The 20,978-nt window shown below is 48.2% G+C and overlaps 1 protein-coding gene across 4 annotated transcripts in view; it reads left to right on the plus strand.

Moving 5' to 3' along the window:
* The window catches only part of LOC115190951 (protein FAM91A1), a 114,820-nt gene that overhangs the window by 29,961 nt on the left and 63,881 nt on the right, over positions 1-20,978 (plus strand). For all 4 annotated transcript variants that reach the window (XM_029748993.1, XM_029748995.1, XM_029748994.1 and 1 more), the window contains 4 exons: positions 1,230-1,320; positions 4,250-4,312; positions 10,981-11,087; positions 11,312-11,350. In XM_029748993.1, coding sequence (XP_029604853.1) covers positions 1,230-1,320; positions 4,250-4,312; positions 10,981-11,087; positions 11,312-11,350 — 300 coding nt within the window. The remainder of the gene's footprint in view (positions 1-1,229; positions 1,321-4,249; positions 4,313-10,980; positions 11,088-11,311; positions 11,351-20,978) is intronic.

Here is a 20,978-nt window from a genome sequence, read left to right on the forward strand (position 1 = left end):
GGACGCTGCCTATCTATATCTGACCCAGGACACTACCTATCTATATCTGACCCAGGACACTACCTATCTATATCTGACCCAGGACACTACCTATCTACATCTGACCCTATCTACATCTGACCCAGGACACTACCTATCTACATCTGATACTAGACACTACCTATCTACATCTGACCCAGGACACTACCTATCTACATCTGACCCAGGACACTACCTATCTGTATCTGACCCAGGACACTACCTATCTATATCTGACCCAGGACACTACCTATCTATATCTGACTCAGGACACTACCTATCTACATCTGACCCAGGACACTACCTATCTACATCTGACCCAGGACACTACCTATCTACATCTGACCCAGGACACTACCTATCTACATCTGACCCAGGACACTACCTATCTACATCTGACCCAGGACACAACCTATCTATATTTGATACTAGACACTACCTATCTACATCTGACCCAGGACACTACCTATCTATATCTGACTCAGGACACTACCTATCTATATCTGATACTAGACACTACCTATCTATATCTGACTCAGGACACTACCTATCTATATCTGACTCAGGACACTACCTATCTATATCTGACTCAGGACACTACCTATCTATATCTGACTCAGGACACTACCTATCTACATCTGACCCAGGACACTACCTATCTACATCTGACCCAGGACACTACCTATCTATATCTGCCTCAGGACACTACCTATCTACATCTGACCCAGGACACTACCTATCTATATCTGACTCAGGACACTACCTATCTATATCTGACTCAGGACACTACCTATCTACATCTGACCCAGGACACTACCTATCTATATCTGACCCAGGACACTACCTATCTACATCTGATACTAGACACTACCTATCTAGCTAGAAGTTACACACTGACTTTGTGTGTAACCAGAAATGTCAAATTGTTACACCACACAACAAAAAGAAAAAAGATTCAGCTAGCTAGACTGATCTCCAACCTGAAGTTCCCGTGCTGTGTTCATTTCAGTTGTTTCTTTCTCTTCTGGTAGATGAAGTGTGTGGTTTCCCCCTCCTTACCTCTTTCCTCCTCCTCCTCCTCCTCTCTCCAATCGCCTCTTTCCTCCTCTCCTCCTCCTCTCTCCAATCGCCTCTTTCCTCCTCTCCTTCTTTCTCTCTCCCTCCACCCAGCTAACGTCTGTCTGTGTCCTCCCTCTCCTGTCTGATTTCAGATCTGCTCGGTGGCAGAGAGGAAGGCGATTGATAAGATGATCGATTCAGGACCCCAGCTTGCCGGATCAATGGAGTACAATGTGGTGCTGAGTGAGTGGAATGTATTCTAGTGTGTCTGTCTCTGTGTGTATGTTCTTCCCAGCTCACTGCTAAATGGCCCAGTGGTCTGGATAAATGGTAGTCGCTGGCCATCAGGGTGTTTCGTCTGGGGTGAATTGGAAAACAGTTTAGTGTCATGAGATGCCTTCCCTGTCATTACGGCCTATTGTGGCTCTGATGGTAGGTTAACAGGTAGGATGGTAGAGAGTACCAGGTAGGATGGTAGAGAGTACCAGGTAGGATGGTAGAGAGTAGCAGGTAGGATGGTAGAGAGTAGCAGGTAGGATGGTAGAGAGTAGCAGGTAGGATGGTAGAGAGTAGCAGGTAGGATGGTAGAGAGTAGCAGGTAGGATGGTAGAGAGTAGCAGGTAGGATGGTAGAGAGTAGCAGGTAGGATGGTAGAGAGTAGCAGGTAGGATGGTAGAGAGTAGCAGGTAGGATGGTAGAGAGTAGCAGGTAGGATGGTAGAGAGTAGCAGGTAGGATGGTAGAGAGTAGCAGGTAGGATGGTAGAGAGTAGCAGGTAGGATGGTAGAGAGCAGCAGGTAGGATGGTAGAGAGCAGCAGGTAGGATGGTAGAGAGCAGCAGGTAGGATGATTGAGAGCGACAGCTAGGATGGGAGAGCGACAGCTAGGATGGGGAGAGCGACAGGTAGTATGGGAGAGCGACAGCTAGTATGGGGAGAGCGACAGCTAGGATGGGGAGAGCGACAGCTAGGATGGGGAGAGCGACAGCTAGGATGGGGAGAGCGACAGCTAGGATGGGAGAGCGACAGCTAGGATGGGGAGAGCGACAGCTAGGAGGGGAGAGCGACAGCTAGGAGGGGAGAGCGACAGCTAGGAGGGGAGAGCGACAGCTAGGATGGGGAGAGCGACAGCTAGGATGGTAGAGCGACAGCTAGGATGGGGAGAGCGACAGCTAGGATGGGGAGAGCGACAGCTAGGATGGGAGAGCGACAGCTAGGATGGGGAGAGCGACAGCTAGGATGGGAGAGCAACAGCTAGGATGGGGAGAGCGACAGCTAGGATGGGAGAGCGACAGCTAGGATGGGGAGAGCGACAGCTAGGATGGGGAGAGCGACAGCTAGGATTGGGAGAGCGACAGCTAGGATGGGGAGAGCGACAGCTAGGATGGGAGAGCGACAGCTAGGATGGGGAGAGCGACAGCTAGGATGGGGAGAGCGACAGCTAGGATGGGGAGAGCGACAGCTAGGATGGGGAGAGCGACAGCTAGGATGGGGAGAGCGACAGCTAGGATGGGGAGAGCGACAGCTAGGATAGGGAGAGCGACAGCTAGGAAGGGAGAGCGACAGCTAGGATGGGGAGAGCGACAGCTAGGATGGGGAGAGCGACAGCTATCATGGGGAGAGCGACAGCTAGGATGGTAGTGAAATATGTTAGAATAAATGATAGGATGGTGGAGTGTCAGGGTGGAGTGTCAGGGTGGAGTGTCAGGGTGGAGTGTCTGGGTGGAGGGTGGAGTGTCTGGGTGGAGGGTGAAGTGTCTGGGTGGAGTGTCTGGGTGGAGTGTCTGGGTGGAGTGTCAGAGTGGAGTGTGGGTGGAGGGTGGAGTGTCTGGGTGGAGTGTCAGGGTGGAGGGTGGAGTGTCTGGGTGGAGGGTGGAGTGTCTGGGTGGAGGGTGGAGTGTCTGGGTGGAGGGTGGAGTGTCTAGGTGGAGTGTCTGGGTGGAGGGTGAAGTGTCTGGGTGGAGAGTGGAGTGTCTGGGTGGAGGGTGGAGTGTCTGGGTGGAGGGTGAAGTGTCTGGGTGGAGGGTGAAGTGTCTGGGTGGAGGGTGAAGTGTCTGGGTGGAGGGTGAAGTGTCTGGGTGGAGGGTGAAGTGTCTGGGTGGAGGGTGGAGTGTCTGGGTGGAGGGTGAAGTGTCTGGGTGGAGGGTGAAGTGTCTGGGTGGAGGGTGAAGTGTCTGGGTGGAGGGTGGAGTATCAGTGAGGAGGGTGGAATATCAGTGACAGGGTGGAGTGTCTGGGTGGAGGGGCAGGGTGGAGGGTGGAGTGTCTGGGTGGAGGGTGGAGTGTCTGGGTGGAGGGTGGAGTGTCTGGGTGGAGTATCAGTGAGGAGGGTGGAGTATCAGTGAGGAGGGTGGAGTATCAGTGAGGAGGGTGGAGTATCAGTGAGGAGGGTGGAGTATCAGTGAGGAGGGTGGAGTATCAGTGAGGAGGGTGGAGTATCAGTGAGGAGGGTGGAGTATCTGGGTGGAGGGTGGAGTGTCTGGGTGGAGGGTGGAGTGTCTGGGTGGAGGGTGGAGTGTCTGGGTGGAGGGTGGAGTGTCTGGGTGGAGTGTCTGGGTGGAGGGTGGAGTGTCTGGGTGGAGGGTGGAGTGTCTGGGTGGAGGGTGGAGTGTCTGGGTGGAGTGTCTGGGTGGAGGGTGGAGTGTCAGGGTGGAGGGTGGAGTGTCTGGGTGGAGGGTGGAGTGTCTGGGTGGAGGGTGGAGTGTCTGGGTGGAGGGTGGAGTGTCTGGGTGGAGGGTGGAGTGTCTGGGTGGAGTGTCTGGGTGGAGGGTGGAGTGTCTGGGTGGAGGGTGGAGTGTCAGGGTGGAGGGTGGAGTGTCAGGGTGGAGGGTGGAATGTCTGGGTGGAGGGTGGAGTGTCTGGGTGGAGGGGGGAGTGTCTGGGTGGAGGGTGGAGTGTCTGGGTGGAGGGTGGAGTATCAGTGAGGAGGGTGGAGTATCAGTGAGGAGGGTGGAGTGACCAGTAAGATGGGAGCCTGGAGAACATGTGAAAGATGTTGGGTAGGGGGGTGCAGAAGCTGCTGTGCCATAACAGAACTTATTGTGGTGCGATACGTTCTAATTGTTTCCTTAACGTTAATACTTTGTTTGCGCTTTTTCATCAATGTATTCAGATGAATATGTTAATCTGATCATAACATCGTTAATGAATGTCTTCTTCTTCTCTCTCCTTCAGGTCTGTACAACAGGGGATTCATCTATCTAGACGTGCCCATCTCTGATGACAGCTGTATGTCAGGTACCTACCTTCTGAACTGAGTGCTTCCTAGCCCTTCATGGTGATTGGCTGAAAGCTGTGGTACAGCATATTGCTGACGTGTCTTTGTGGAAGGTTTAACACTCCGCGCAGACCGCCTCGCGCGCTAAGCGTCGTCGAGATATGTCGAGTTTCCTTTGTAGGGCCTATTTGGCAGGGGGAACTGTGAAGCCTGCTTTATATCCTATTGCCCGTTTCTGTTGGAGTCTTATTAAAGAATGTGAAAATAGGTCTGTATGCTGCTTTTCATGACATCTCGCATAGCTGTTCTTCACATGGCCTAAAATGGGTTCATACTTTCACAATATCATCTGTATGCCATAGCAGACTGAGTTCTGACCATCTGTATACTATAGCAGACTGATTTCTGACCATCTGTATACTATAGCAGACTGATTTCCTACCATCTGTATGCTATAGCAGACTGATTTATGACCGTCTGTATACTATAGCAGACTGATTTATGACCATCTGTATACTATAGCAGACTGATTTATGACCATCTGTATACTATAGCAGACTGATTTATAACCATCTGTATGCTATAGCAGACTGATTTATGACCATCTGTATACTATAGCAGACTGATTTATGACCATCTGTATACTATAGCAGACTGAGTTCTGACCATCTGTATGCTATAGCAGACTGATTTATGACCATCTGTATACTATAGCAGACTGATTTATAACTATCTGTATGCTATAGCAGACTGATTTATGACCATCTGTATACTATAGCAGACTGATTTTTGACCATCTGTATACTATAGCAGACTGATTTCCTACCATCTGTATGCTATAGCAGACTGATTTATGACCATCTGTATACTATAGCAGACTGATTTATGACCATCTGTATACTATAGCAGACTGATTTATGACCATCTGTATACTATAGCAGACTGATTTATAACCATCTGTATGCTATAGCAGACTGATTTATGACCATCTGTATGCTATAGCAGACTGATTTATGACCATCTGTATACTATAGCAGACTGATTTATGACCATCTGTATACTATAGCAGACTGATTTATTACCATCTGTATACTATAGCAGACTGATTTATAACCATCTGTATGCTATAGCAGACTGATTTATGACCATCTGTATACTATAGCAGACTGATTTATGACCATCTGTATACTATAGCAGACTGAGTTATGACCATCTGTATACTATAGCAGACTGATTTATGACCATCTGTATACTATAGCAGACTGATTTATGACCATCTGTATACTATAGCAGACTGACTTCTGGCCATCTGTATGCTATAGCAGACTGAGTTCTGACCATCTGTATGCTATAGCAGACTGAGTTCTGACCATCTGTATGCTATAGCAGACTGATTTCCTACCATCTGTATACTATAGCAGACTGAGTTCTGACCATCTGTATACTATAGCAGACTGAATTCTGACCATCTGTATACTATAGCAGACTTAGTTCTGACCATCTGTATGCTATAGCAGACTGATTTATGACCATCTGTATACTATAGCAGACTGATTTATGACCATCTGTATACTATAGCAGACTGATTTATGACCATCTGTATACTATAGCAGACTGAATTCTGACCATCTGTATGCTATAGAAGACTGATTTATGACCATCTGTATACTATAGCAGACTGATTTATGACCATCTGTATACTATAGCAGACTGATTTATGACCATCTGTATACTATAGCAGACTGAATTCTGGCCATCTGTATGCTATAGCAGACTGAGTTCTGACCATCTGTATGCTATAGCAGACTGATTTCCTACCATCTGTATACTATAGCAGACTGAATTCTGACCATCTGTATACTATAGCAGACTGATTTATGACCACCTGTATACTATAGCAGACTGATTTATAACCATCTGTATGCTATAGCAGACTGATTTATGACCATCTGTATACTATAGCAGACTGATTTATGACCATCTGTATACTATAGCAGACTGAGTTCTGACCATCTGTATGCTATAGCAGACTGAATTCTGACCATCTGTATACTATAGCAGACTGAATTCTGACCATCTGTATGCTATAGCAGACGGATTTATGACCATCTGTATACTATAGCAGACTGAATTCTGTCCATCTGTATACTATAGCAGACTGAGTTGTGACCATCTGTATGCTATAGCAGACTGATTTATGACCATCTGTATACTATAGCAGACTGAATTCTTGCCATCTGTATGCTATAGCAGACTGAGTTCTGACCATCTGTATACTATAGCAGACTGATTTCTGGCCATCTGTATACTATAGCAGACTGAATTCTTGCCATCTGTATGCTATAGCAGACTGAATTCTTACCATCTGTATACTATAGCAGACTGATTTACGACCATCTGTATACTATAGCAGACTGATTTATGACCATCTGTATACTATAGCAGACTGAGTTCTGACCATCTGTATACTATAGCAGACTGAATTCTGACCATCTGTATACTATAGCAGACTGAATTCTGACCATCTGTATGCTATAGCAGACTGATTTATGACCATCTGTATACTATAGCAGACTGAGTTCTGACCATCTGTATACTATAGCAGACTGAATTCTGACCATCTGTATACTATAGCAGACTGAGTTCTGACCATCTGTATGCTATAGCAGACTGATTTATGACCATCTGTATACTATAGCAGACTGATTTATGACCATCTGTATACTATAGCAGACTGATTTATGACCATCTGTATACTATAGCAGACTGATTTATAACCATCTGTATGCTATAGAAGACTGATTTATGACCATCTGTATACTATAGCAGACTGATTTATGACCATCTGTATACTATAGCAGACTGAAATCTGATCCCTTATGATCATAGAACATGCTATGTGAGAGAATAAATAGATAATATATTATAATAAATATCTGGTAACATTTGGATGTTTAAATTGAAAAAAGACTGTCACATGACTATAGACGTTTGACCTGCCAGATCTGAATAAATGGTTTGGATGGATGGCTTCCATTTCCCAGCGATTGAATTACAAGTCGTTCACATGCTAAAAATATTCTGCCTAAAAAGATCTTGCAGTGCTTCCCCCAGCATGCATTATTCTTAGAGGTCAGAACAAGCAACAGGGACCTCACCGGAGTTACAGAACCAGGGCCTCAGACCCGAATACCAGGGGCTGACAGGGACCTCACCGGAGTTTCAGAACCAGGGCCTCAGACCCGAATACCAGGGGCTGACAGGGACCTGCAAATCAGCGTATTTTGCTGGTCTGAGAAAAAAAAAAAAAAAAAATCCTGCAATTCTGTGTCATTTTACATGACTGGAGACATTACAATAATATATTTTTTAAACCACACGAATGACCAAAATGATGAGAGACTCTGACATTCACATATTTGAGATGTATAAAATGAACAACCCATGTGTTAAATTCAACCAATAGCTTAGGCCAATTCAAAAACTGTATGCACAGATTGTACGTCTACAATATGAGGAGGAAATTGTTGTTCACCAACCTTCCAGTGGCACTCACTAATCCAAGGTCCTGGTGACGTCCCTGACATGCAATGGAAACCCAATTTATACTCTCTGTGCTTCAGAAACCTATCCTGTTGCATGAAGGCTACACCTACAGACGGGAACGACAGACCACGAGTAACTTATTCTGGAAGTGAACCGAATATGATGCTTTCGAGGTCTCATAACTCTCCAAATGATCCTGGATACATGGTTCTTTCAGCCTCCGAAAATCAACTGGAGGAGGTCCTGACATATTTTCAGGCAACATGGGATGGGGGAGAAGGTCACAGGCATTGGAAGAAATAACTTTTTTCCCATAGATAAACTCAACAAAAAAATAATGCTTGTTCAATGAACCATAAACAATGAATGAACATGCACCGGTGGAACGATTTAGACACTAACAGCTTACAGACGGTAGGCAATTAAGGTCACAGTTATGAAAACTTAGGACACTAAAGAGGCCTTTCTACTGACTCTGAAAAACACCAAAAGAAAGATGCCCAGGGTCTCTGCTCATCTGCGTGAGTGTGCCTTAGGCATGCTGCAAGGAGGCATGAGGACTGCAGATGTGGCCAGGGCAATACATTGCAATGTTCGTACTGTGAGACGCCTAAGACAGCGCTACAGAGAGACAGGACGGACAGCTGATCGTCCTCGCAGTGGCAGACCATGTGTAACAACACCTGCACAGGATCGGTACATCTGAACATCACATCTGTGGGACAGGTACAGGATGGCAACAACTGCTTGAGTTACACCAGGAACGCACAATCCCTCCAGTGCTCAGACTGTCCGCAATAGGCTGAGAGAGGCTGGACTGAGGGCTTGTAGGCCTGTTATAAGGCAGGTCCTCACCAGACATCAACGGCAACAACGTCGCCTATGGGCACAAACCCACCATCGCTGGACCAGACAGGACTGACAAAAAGTGCTCTTCACTGACGAGTCGCGGTTTTGTCTCACCAGGGGTGATGGTCGGATTTGTGTTTATCGTCAAAGGAATGAGCGTAACACCGAGGCCTGTACTCTAGAGCGGGATCGATTTGGAGGTGGAGGGTCCGTCATGGTCTGGGGCGGTGTATCACAGCATCATCGCACTGAGCTTGTTGTCATTGCAGGCAATCTCAACGCTGTGCGTTACAGGGAAGACATCCTCCTCCCTCATGTGGTACCCTTCCTACAGGCTCATCCTGACATGACCCTCCAGCGTGACAATACCACCAGCCATACTACTCGTGCTGTGTGTGATTTCCTGCAAGACAGGAATGTCAGTGTTCTGCCATGGCCAGCGAAGAGCCCGGATCTCAATCCCATTGAGCACGTCTGGGACCTGTTGGATCGGAGGGTGAGGGCTAGGGCCATCCCCCCCCAGAAACTGCTACAATTCTGTCCTGCAGGACTTGGTGAATCTTGGCACTACCCACCCCACCATTTGGAAGTTCATTAAGGCATTGCAGTTTTAGGCCTACTTATTTTTGCCCCATTTGTAGTAAGCTTTTTTGTTAATAAATACATATTTTAGAGTGAATGGTTGGTGTTAATGGATGGTATAGAAACTGTAAGTCCCGTGTGGCTCAGTTGGTAGAGCATGGTGTTTGCAACGCCAAGGTTGTGGGTTCGATTCCCACGGGGGACCAGTACGGAGAAAAAATGTATGAAATGTATGCATTCACTACTGTAAGTCGCTCTGGATAAGAGCATCTGCTAAATGACTAAAATGTCAAATGTAACTAGATAAAACGAAAATGCGTAGAAGAAACTGGGGGCTGTGAAGAGGCCCCACAACATTACCATCTATAACTGGCTGAGGGCTGTGAAGAGGCCCCACAACATTACCATCTATAACTGGCTGAGGGCTGTGAAGAGGCCCCACAACATTACCATCTATAACTGGCTGAGGGCTGTGAAGAGGCCCCACAACATTACCATCTATAACTGGCTGAGGGCTGTGAAGAGGCCTCACAACATTATCATCTATAACTGGCTGAGGGCTGAGGGCTGGGAAGAGGCCCCACAACATTACCATCTATAACTGGCTGAGGGCTGTGAAGAGGCCCCACAACATTACCATCTATAACTGGCTGAGGGCTGTCAAGAGGCCCCACAACATTACCATCTATAACTGGCTGAGGGCTGTGAAGAGGCCCCACAACATTACCATCTATAACTGGCTGAGGGCTGAGGGCTGTGAAGGGGCCCCACAACATTACCATCTATAACTGGCTGAGGGCTGTGAAGAGGCCCCACGACATTACCATCTATAACTGGCTGAGGGCTGTGAAGAGGCCCCACAACATTACCATCTATAACTGGCTGAGGGCTGTGAAGAGGCCCCACAACATTACCATCTATAACTGGCTGAGGGCTGTGAAGAGGCCCCACAACATTAACATTTATAACTGGCTGAGGGCTGAGGGCTGTGAAGGGGCCCCACAACATTACCATCTATAACTGGCTGAGGGCTGTGAAGAGGCCCCACGACATTACCATCTATAACTGGCTGAGGGCTGTGAAGAGGCCCCACAACATTACCATCTATAACTGGCTGAGGGCTGTGAAGAGGCCCCACAACATTAACATTTATAACTGGCTGAGGGCTGAGGGCTGTGAAGGGGCCCCACAACATTACCATCTATAACTGGCTGAGGGCTGTGAAGAGGCCCCACAACATTACCATCTATAACTGGCTGAGGGCTGTGAAGAGGCCCCACAACATTACCATCTATAACTGGCTGAGGGCTGTGAAGAGGCCCCACAACATTACCATCTATAACTGGCTGAGGGCTGTGAAGGGGCCCCACAACATTACCATCTATAACTGGCTGAGGGCAGTGAAGAGGCCCCACAACATTACCATCTATAACTGGCTGAGGGCTGTGAAGAGGCCCCACAACATTACCATCTATAACTGGCTGAGGGCTGTGAAGAGGCCCCACAACATTAACATTTATAACTGGCTGAGTGTTGGCTGTTCATTTGCTGCTCGGTTGCCATTGACAACCCTTTGTGTATTTTTGTTGCGCTCCATCTCTCTCCCAGTTATCCCCGCCCCCCCGCCCCCCCGCAAGTCTTTGTGATTATTTTATTATATTATTTTATATTATATATGATCTATTAATTAATATATTACTGTGTTTCCCAGTGCCCCCTCTGGAAGGCTTCGTGATGAACAGGGTCCAGGGAGACTACTTTGAAACCCTTTTGTACAAAATATTTGTTTCCATCGACGAGCAGACTAACGTGTCAGAGGTAGGTGAGATAATATAATGTCTTGGCGTCGTTGGACCATCCTGGTCTTCATCACATTCTGTTTCATACAGTAGGAGCTCGCAGGATGCTCAAACGAAGCTAATGAAATATTAACCAGAATTATTTAACAATGTTGTTTATTGGTGTGTTTTCTTATGGACTTTATTAAAGTGATTTCAGTCCCATTTAGTCTTGATCCTCTTCCTCTGGTCGTTCTGTTCCAGCTGGCTAATGTTCTGGAGATTGACTTGGGCCTGGTGAAGGTATGTATCTACGGAGATATAGATCACACACTGTTATATTGTCCATGGCGGCGGTCACCAACCTTTTCTGAGTCAAGACCACTTTCACAGTCAAGAAGCAAGCTGAGATCTACCGCTCAGAATCTTTTTAAAACATGACTTAAAAAAATATAACATTAACTTAATAAAAACAATTTTGGAAGAATGAGGTTTGTGTAGTAGCCCTGATACATTATCACAGCATAGTGGCTATATGCCTGGTCTAATATATTATCACAGCATATTGGCTATATGCCTGGTCTAATATATTATCACAGCATATTGGCTATATGCCTGGTCTAATACATTATCACAGCATATTGGCTATATGCCTGGTCTAATACATTATCACAGCATAGTGGCTATATGCCTGGTCTAATACATTATCACAGCATAGTGGCTATATGCCTGGTCTAATACATTATCACAGCATAGTGGCTATATGCCTGGTCTAATACATTATCACAGCATATTGGCTATATGCCTGGTCTAATATATTATCACAGCATATTGGCTATATGCCTGGTCTAATACATTATCACAGCATACTGGCTATATGCCTGGTCTAATACATTATCACAGCATATTGGCTGGTCTAATACATTATCACAGCATATTGGCTATATGCCTGGTCTAATATATTATCACAGCATATTGGCTATATGCCTGGTCTAATACATTATCACAGCATATTGGCTATATGCCTGGTCCAATACATTATCACAGCATATTGTCTGGTCTAATACATTATCACAGCATATTGGCTATATGCCTGGTCTAATACATTATCACAGCATATTGGCTGGTCTAATACATTATCACAGCATATTGGCTGGTCTAATACATTATCACAGCATATTGGCTAGATGCCCCAGTCTGACTTGGAATCCCGAGTGGAATGACCGTTCGTTCAAAACATTTTTTCCCAGTCTGATCTCGTATTTTGCAGAGTTCCCAGTTGTCTTGAACGCACTGAAGTCTGAGATTTCCGAGTTCCCAGTTGTCTTGTGGGCTACACTAGTTCATTTAGCAGGTCCTGATGTGGCTGTGGGCTACACTAGTTCATTTAGCAGGTCCTGATGTGGCTGTGGGCGACACTAGTTCATTTAGCAGGTCCTGATGTGGCTGTGGGCGACACTAGTTCATTTAGCAGGTCCTGATGTGGCTGTGGGGCTACACTAGTTCATTTAGCAGGTCCTGATGTGGCTGTGGGTGACACTAGTTCATTTAGCAGGTCCTGATGTGGCTGTGGGCTACACTAGTTCATTTAGCAGGTCCTGATGTGGCTGTGGGCGACACTAGTTCATTTAGCAGGTCCTGATGTGGCTGTGGGCGACACTAGTTCATTTAGCAGGTCCTGATGTGGCTGTGGGGCTACACTAGTTCATTTAGCAGGTCCTGATGTGGCTGTGGGGCTATACTAGTTCATTTAGCAGGTCCTGATGTGGCTGTGGGTGACACTAGTTCATTTAGCAGGTCCTGATGTGGCTGTGGGCTACACTAGTTCATTTAGCAGGTCCTGATGTGGCTGTGGGCGACACTAGTTCATTTAGCAGGTCCTGATGTGGCTGTGGGGCTACACTAGTTCATTTAGCAGGTCCTGATGTGGCTGTGGGCTACACTAGTTCATTTAGCAGGTCCTGATGTGGCTGTGGGTGACACTAGTTCATTTAGCAGGTCCTGATGTGGCTGTGGGGCGACACTAGTTCATTTAGCAGGTCCTGATGTGGCTGTGCCATATGGCTGTGGGCGACACTAGTTCATTTAGCAGGTCCTGATGTGGCTGTGGGGCTATACTAGTTCATTTAGCAGGTCCTGATGTGGCTGTGGGTGACACTAGTTCATTTAGCAGGTCCTGATGTGGCTGTGGGCTACACTAGTTCATTTAGCAGGTCCTGATGTGGCTGTGGGCGACACTAGTTCATTTAGCAGGTCCTGATGTGGCTGTGGGGCGATACTAGTTCATTTAGCAGGTCCTGATGTGGCTGTGGGCTACACTAGTTCATTTAGCAGGTCCTGATGTGGCTGTGGGTGACACTAGTTCATTTAGCAGGTCCTGATGTGGCTGTGGGGCGACACTAGTTCATTTAGCAGGTCCTGATGTGGCTGTGGGCTACACTAGTTCATTTAGCAGGTCCTGATGTGGCTGTGGGTGACACTAGTTCATTTAGCAGGTCCTGATGTGGCTGTGGGGCGACACTAGTTCATTTAGCAGGTCCTGATGTGGCTGTGCCATATGGCTGTGGGCGACACTAGTTCATTTAGCAGGTCCTGATGTGGCTGTGCCATATGGCTGTGGGCTACACTAGTTCATTTAGCAGGTCCTGATGTGGCTGTGCCATATGGCTGTGGGCGACACTAGTTCATTTAGCAGGTCCTGATGTGGCTGTGCCATATGGCTGTGGGCTACACTAGTTCATTTAGCAAGTCCTGATGTGGCTGTGGGCGACACTAGTTCATTTAGCAGGTCCTGATGTGGCTGTGCCATATGGCTGTGGGCTACACTAGTTCATTTAGCAGGTCCTGATGTGGCTGTGGGGCTACACTAGTTCATTTAGCAGGTCCTGATGTGGCTGTGGGCTACACTAGTTCATTTAGCAGGTCCTGATGTGGATGTGGGCTATACTAGTTCATTTAGCAGGTCCTGATGTGGCTGTGGGGCTACACTAGTTCATTTAGCAGGTCCTGATGTGGCTGTGGGGCGATACTAGTTCATTTAGCAGGTCCTGATGTGGCTGTGGGTGACACTACTTCATTTAGCAGGTCCTGATGTGGCTGTGGGCTACACTAGTTCATTTAGCAGGTCCTGATGTGGCTGTGGGTGACACTAGTTCATTTAGCAGGTCCTGATGTGGCTGTGGGGCGACACTAGTTCATTTAGCAGGTCCTGATGTGGCTGTGCCATATGGCTGTGGGCTACACTAGTTCATTTAGCAAGTCTTGATGTGGCTGTGCCATATGGCTGTGGGCTACACTAGTTCATTTAGCAGGTCCTGATGTGGCTGTGCCATATGGCTGTGAGCGACACTAGTTCATTTAGCAGGTCCTGATGTGGCTGTGCCATATGGCTGTGGGCTACACTAGTTCATTTAGCAAGTCCTGATGTGGCTGTGGGCGACACTAGTTCATTTAGCAGGTCCTGATGTGGCTGTGGGCTACACTAGTTCATTTAGCAGGTCCTGATGTGGCTGTGGGGCGACACTAGTTCATTTAGCAGGTCCTGATGTGGCTGTGCCATATGGCTGTGGGCGACACTAGTTAATTTAGCAGGTCCTGATGTGGCTGTGGGCGACACTAGTTCATTTAGCAGGTCCTGATGTGGTTGTGGACTACACTAGTTCATTTAGCAGGTCCTGATGTGGCTGTTGGGCGACACTAGTTCATTTAGCAGGTCCTGATCTGGCTGTGGGGCGACACTAGTTCATTCAGCAGGTCCTGATGTGGCTATGGGCTACACTAGTTCATTTAGCAGGTCCTGATGTGGCTGTGGGCGACACTAGTTCATTTAGCAGGTCCTGATGTGGCTGTGGGGCTACACTAGTTCATTTAGCAGGTCCTGATGTGGCTGTGGGCTACACTAGTTCATTTAGCAGGTCCTGATGTGGCTGTGGGGCTACACTAGTTCATTTTGCAGGTCCTGATGTGGCTGTGGGGCGACACTAGTTCATTTAGCAGGTCCTGATGTGGCTGTGGGGCGACACTAGTTCATTTAGCAGGTCCTGATGTGGCTGTGGGCTACACTAGTTCATTTAGCAGGTCCTGATGTGTCTGTGCCATATGGCTGTGGGCTACACTAGTTCATTTAGCATGTCCTGATGTGGCTGTGGGCTACACTAGTTCATTTAGCAGGTCCTGATGTGGCTGTGGGGCGACACTAGTTCATTTAGCAGGTCCTGATGTGGCTGTGCCATATGGCTGTGGGCTACACTAGTTCATTTAGCAAGTCCTGATGTGGCTGTGCCATATGGCTGTGGGCTACACTAGTTCATTTAGCAGGTCCTGATGTGGCTGTGCCATATGGCTGTGGGCGACACTAGTTCATTTAGCAGGTCCTGATGTGGCTGTGGGGCTATACTAGTTCATTTAGCAGGTCCTGATGTGGCTGTGGGGCTATACTAGTTCATTTAGCAGGTCCTGATGTGGCTGTGCCATATGGCTGTGGGTGACACTAGTTCATTTAGCAGGTCCTGATGTGGCTGTGGGCTACACTAGTTCATTTAGCAGGTCCTGATGTGGCTGTGGGCGACACTAGTTCATTTAGCAGGTCCTGATGTGGCTGTGGGCGACACTAGTTCATTTAGCAGGTCCTGATGTGGCTGTGGGGCTACACTAGTTCATTTAGCAGGTCCTGATGTGGCTGTGGGGCTATACTAGTTCATTTAGCAGGTCCTGATGTGGCTGTGGGTGACACTAGTTCATTTAGCAGGTCCTGATGTGGCTGTGGGCTACACTAGTTCATTTAGCAGGTCCTGATGTGGCTGTGGGCGACACTAGTTCATTTAGCAGGTCCTGATGTGGCTGTGGGGCTACACTAGTTCATTTAGCAGGTCCTGATGTGGCTGTGGGCTACACTAGTTCATTTAGCAGGTCCTGATGTGGCTGTGGGTGACACTAGTTCATTTAGCAGGTCCTGATGTGGCTGTGGGGCGACACTAGTTCATTTAGCAGGTCCTGATGTGGCTGTGCCATATGGCTGTGGGCGACACTAGTTCATTTAGCAGGTCCTGATGTGGCTGTGGGGCTATACTAGTTCATTTAGCAGGTCCTGATGTGGCTGTGGGTGACACTAGTTCATTTAGCAGGTCCTGATGTGGCTGTGGGCTACACTAGTTCATTTAGCAGGTCCTGATGTGGCTGTGGGCGACACTAGTTCATTTAGCAGGTCCTGATGTGGCTGTGGGGCGATACTAGTTCATTTAGCAGGTCCTGATGTGGCTGTGGGCTACACTAGTTCATTTAGCAGGTCCTGATGTGGCTGTGGGTGACACTAGTTCATTTAGCAGGTCCTGATGTGGCTGTGGGGCGACACTAGTTCATTTAGCAGGTCCTGATGTGGCTGTGGGCTACACTAGTTCATTTAGCAGGTCCTGATGTGGCTGTGGGTGACACTAGTTCATTTAGCAGGTCCTGATGTGGCTGTGGGGCGACACTAGTTCATTTAGCAGGTCCTGATGTGGCTGTGCCATATGGCTGTGGGCGACACTAGTTCATTTAGCAGGTCCTGATGTGGCTGTGCCATATGGCTGTGGGCTACACTAGTTCATTTAGCAGGTCCTGATGTGGCTGTGCCATATGGCTGTGGGCGACACTAGTTCATTTAGCAGGTCCTGATGTGGCTGTGCCATATGGCTGTGGGCTACACTAGTTCATTTAGCAAGTCCTGATGTGGCTGTGGGCGACACTAGTTCATTTAGCAGGTCCTGATGTGGCTGTGCCATATGGCTGTGGGCTACACTAGTTCATTTAGCAGGTCCTGATGTGGCTGTGGGGCTACACTAGTTCATTTAGCAGGTCCTGATGTGGCTGTGGGCTACACTAGTTCATTTAGCAGGTCCTGATGTGGATGTGGGCTATACTAGTTCATTTAGCAGGTCCTGATGTGGCTGTGGGGCTACACTAGTTCATTTAGCAGGTCCTGATGTGGCTGTGGGGCGATACTAGTTCATTTAGCAGGTCCTGATGTGGCTGTGGGTGACACTACTTCATTTAGCAGGTCCTGATGTGGCTGTGGGCTACACTAGTTCATTTAGCAGGTCCTGATGTGGCTGTGGGTGACACTAGTTCATTTAGCAGGTCCTGATGTGGCTGTGGGGCGACACTAGTTCATTTAGCAAGTCTTGATGTGGCTGTGCCATATGGCTGTGGGCTACACTAGTTCATTTAGCAGGTCCTGATGTGGCTGTGCCATATGGCTGTGAGCGACACTAGTTCATTTAGCAGGTCCTGATGTGGCTGTGCCATATGGCTGTGGGCTACACTAGTTCATTTAGCAAGTCCTGATGTGGCTGTGGGCGACACTAGTTCATTTAGCAGGTCCTGATGTGGCTGTGGGCTACACTAGTTCATTTAGCAGGTCCTGATGTGGCTGTGGGGCGACACTAGTTCATTTAGCAGGTCCTGATGTGGCTGTGCCATATGGCTGTGGGCGACACTAGTTAATTTAGCAGGTCCTGATGTGGCTGTGGGCGACACTAGTTCATTTAGCAGGTCCTGATGTGGTTGTGGACTACACTAGTTCATTTAGCAGGTCCTGATGTGGCTGTTGGGCGACACTAGTTCATTTAGCAGGTCCTGATCTGGCTGTGGGGCGACACTAGTTCATTCAGCAGGTCCTGATGTGGCTATGGGCTACACTAGTTCATTTAGCAGGTCCTGATGTGGCTGTGGGCGACACTAGTTCATTTAGCAGGTCCTGATGTGGCTGTGGGGCTACACTAGTTCATTTAGCAGGTCCTGATGTGGCTGTGGGCTACACTAGTTCATTTAGCAGGTCCTGATGTGGCTGTGGGGCTACACTAGTTCATTTTGCAGGTCCTGATGTGGCTGTGGGGCGACACTAGTTCATTTAGCAGGTCCTGATGTGGCTGTGGGGCGACACTAGTTCATTTAGCAGGTCCTGATGTGGCTGTGGGCTACACTAGTTCATTTAGCAGGTCCTGATGTGTCTGTGCCATATGGCTGTGGGCTACACTAGTTCATTTAGCATGTCCTGATGTGGCTGTGGGCTACACTAGTTCATTTAGCAGGTCCTGATGTGGCTGTGGGGCGACACTAGTTCATTTAGCAGGTCCTGATGTGGCTGTGCCATATGGCTGTGGGCTACACTAGTTCATTTAGCAAGTCCTGATGTGGCTGTGCCATATGGCTGTGGGCTACACTAGTTCATTTAGCAGGTCCTGATGTGGCTGTGCCATATGGCTGTGGGCGACACTAGTTCATTTAGCAGGTCCTGATGTGGCTGTGGGGCTATACTAGTTCATTTAGCAGGTCCTGATGTGGCTGTGGGGCTATACTAGTTCATTTAGCAGGTCCTGATGTGGCTGTGCCATATGGCTGTGGGTGACACTAGTTCATTTAGCAGGTCCTGATGTGGCTGTGGGCTACACTAGTTCATTTAGCAGGTCCTGATGTGGCTGTGGGCGACACTAGTTCATTTAGCAGGTCCTGATGTGGCTGTGGGCGACACTAGTTCATTTAGCAGGTCCTGATGTGGCTGTGGGGCTACACTAGTTCATTTAGCAGGTCCTGATGTGGCTGTGGGGCTATACTAGTTCATTTAGCAGGTCCTGATGTGGCTGTGGGTGACACTAGTTCATTTAGCAGGTCCTGATGTGGCTGTGGGCTACACTAGTTCATTTAGCAGGTCCTGATGTGGCTGTGGGCGACACTAGTTCATTTAGCAGGTCCTGATGTGGCTGTGGGGCTACACTAGTTCATTTAGCAGGTCCTGATGTGGCTGTGGGCTACACTAGTTCATTTAGCAGGTCCTGATGTGGCTGTGGGTGACACTAGTTCATTTAGCAGGTCCTGATGTGGCTGTGGGGCGACACTAGTTCATTTAGCAGGTCCTGATGTGGCTGTGCCATATGGCTGTGGGCGACACTAGTTCATTTAGCAGGTCCTGATGTGGCTGTGGGGCTATACTAGTTCATTTAGCAGGTCCTGATGTGGCTGTGGGTGACACTAGTTCATTTAGCAGGTCCTGATGTGGCTGTGGGCTACACTAGTTCATTTAGCAGGTCCTGATGTGGCTGTGGGCGACACTAGTTCATTTAGCAGGTCCTGATGTGGCTGTGGGGCGATACTAGTTCATTTAGCAGGTCCTGATGTGGCTGTGGGCTACACTAGTTCATTTAGCAGGTCCTGATGTGGCTGTGGGTGACACTAGTTCATTTAGCAGGTCCTGATGTGGCTGTGGGGCGACACTAGTTCATTTAGCAGGTCCTGATGTGGCTGTGGGCTACACTAGTTCATTTAGCAGGTCCTGATGTGGCTGTGGGTGACACTAGTTCATTTAGCAGGTCCTGATGTGGCTGTGGGGCGACACTAGTTCATTTAGCAGGTCCTGATGTGGCTGTGCCATATGGCTGTGGGCGACACTAGTTCATTTAGCAGGTCCTGATGTGGCTGTGCCATATGGCTGTGGGCTACACTAGTTCATTTAGCAGGTCCTGATGTGGCTGTGCCATATGGCTGTGGGCGACACTAGTTCATTTAGCAGGTCCTGATGTGGCTGTGCCATATGGCTGTGGGCTACACTAGTTCATTTAGCAAGTCCTGATGTGGCTGTGGGCGACACTAGTTCATTTAGCAGGTCCTGATGTGGCTGTGCCATATGGCTGTGGGCTACACTAGTTCATTTAGCAGGTCCTGATGTGGCTGTGGGGCTACACTAGTTCATTTAGCAGGTCCTGATGTGGCTGTGGGCTACACTAGTTCATTTAGCAGGTCCTGATGTGGATGTGGGCTATACTAGTTCATTTAGCAGGTCCTGATGTGGCTGTGGGGCTACACTAGTTCATTTAGCAGGTCCTGATGTGGCTGTGGGGCGATACTAGTTCATTTAGCAGGTCCTGATGTGGCTGTGGGTGACACTACTTCATTTAGCAGGTCCTGATGTGGCTGTGGGCTACACTAGTTCATTTAGCAGGTCCTGATGTGGCTGTGGGTGACACTAGTTCATTTAGCAGGTCCTGATGTGGCTGTGGGGCGACACTAGTTCATTTAGCAGGTCCTGATGTGGCTGTGCCATATGGCTGTGGGCTACACTAGTTCATTTAGCAAGTCTTGATGTGGCTGTGCCATATGGCTGTGGGCTACACTAGTTCATTTAGCAGGTCCTGATGTGGCTGTGCCATATGGCTGTGAGCGACACTAGTTCATTTAGCAGGTCCTGATGTGGCTGTGCCATATGGCTGTGGGCTACACTAGTTCATTTAGCAAGTCCTGATGTGGCTGTGGGCGACACTAGTTCATTTAGCAGGTCCTGATGTGGCTGTGGGCTACACTAGTTCATTTAGCAGGTCCTGATGTGGCTGTGGGGCGACACTAGTTCATTTAGCAGGTCCTGATGTGGCTGTGCCATATGGCTGTGGGCGACACTAGTTAATTTAGCAGGTCCTGATGTGGCTGTGGGCGACACTAGTTCATTTAGCAGGTCCTGATGTGGTTGTGGACTACACTAGTTCATTTAGCAGGTCCTGATGTGGCTGTTGGGCGACACTAGTTCATTTAGCAGGTCCTGATCTGGCTGTGGGGCGACACTAGTTCATTCAGCAGGTCCTGATGTGGCTATGGGCTACACTAGTTCATTTAGCAGGTCCTGATGTGGCTGTGGGCGACACTAGTTCATTTAGCAGGTCCTGATGTGGCTGTGGGGCTACACTAGTTCATTTAGCAGGTCCTGATGTGGCTGTGGGCTACACTAGTTCATTTAGCAGGTCCTGATGTGGCTGTGGGGCTACACTAGTTCATTTTGCAGGTCCTGATGTGGCTGTGGGGCGACACTAGTTCATTTAGCAGGTCCTGATGTGGCTGTGGGGCGACACTAGTTCATTTAGCAGGTCCTGATGTGGCTGTGGGCTACACTAGTTCATTTAGCAGGTCCTGA

This window comes from Salmo trutta, unplaced genomic scaffold, assembly GCF_901001165.1.
Source record: "Salmo trutta unplaced genomic scaffold, fSalTru1.1, whole genome shotgun sequence".
Taxonomy (NCBI): Eukaryota; Metazoa; Chordata; class Actinopteri; order Salmoniformes; family Salmonidae; genus Salmo; species Salmo trutta.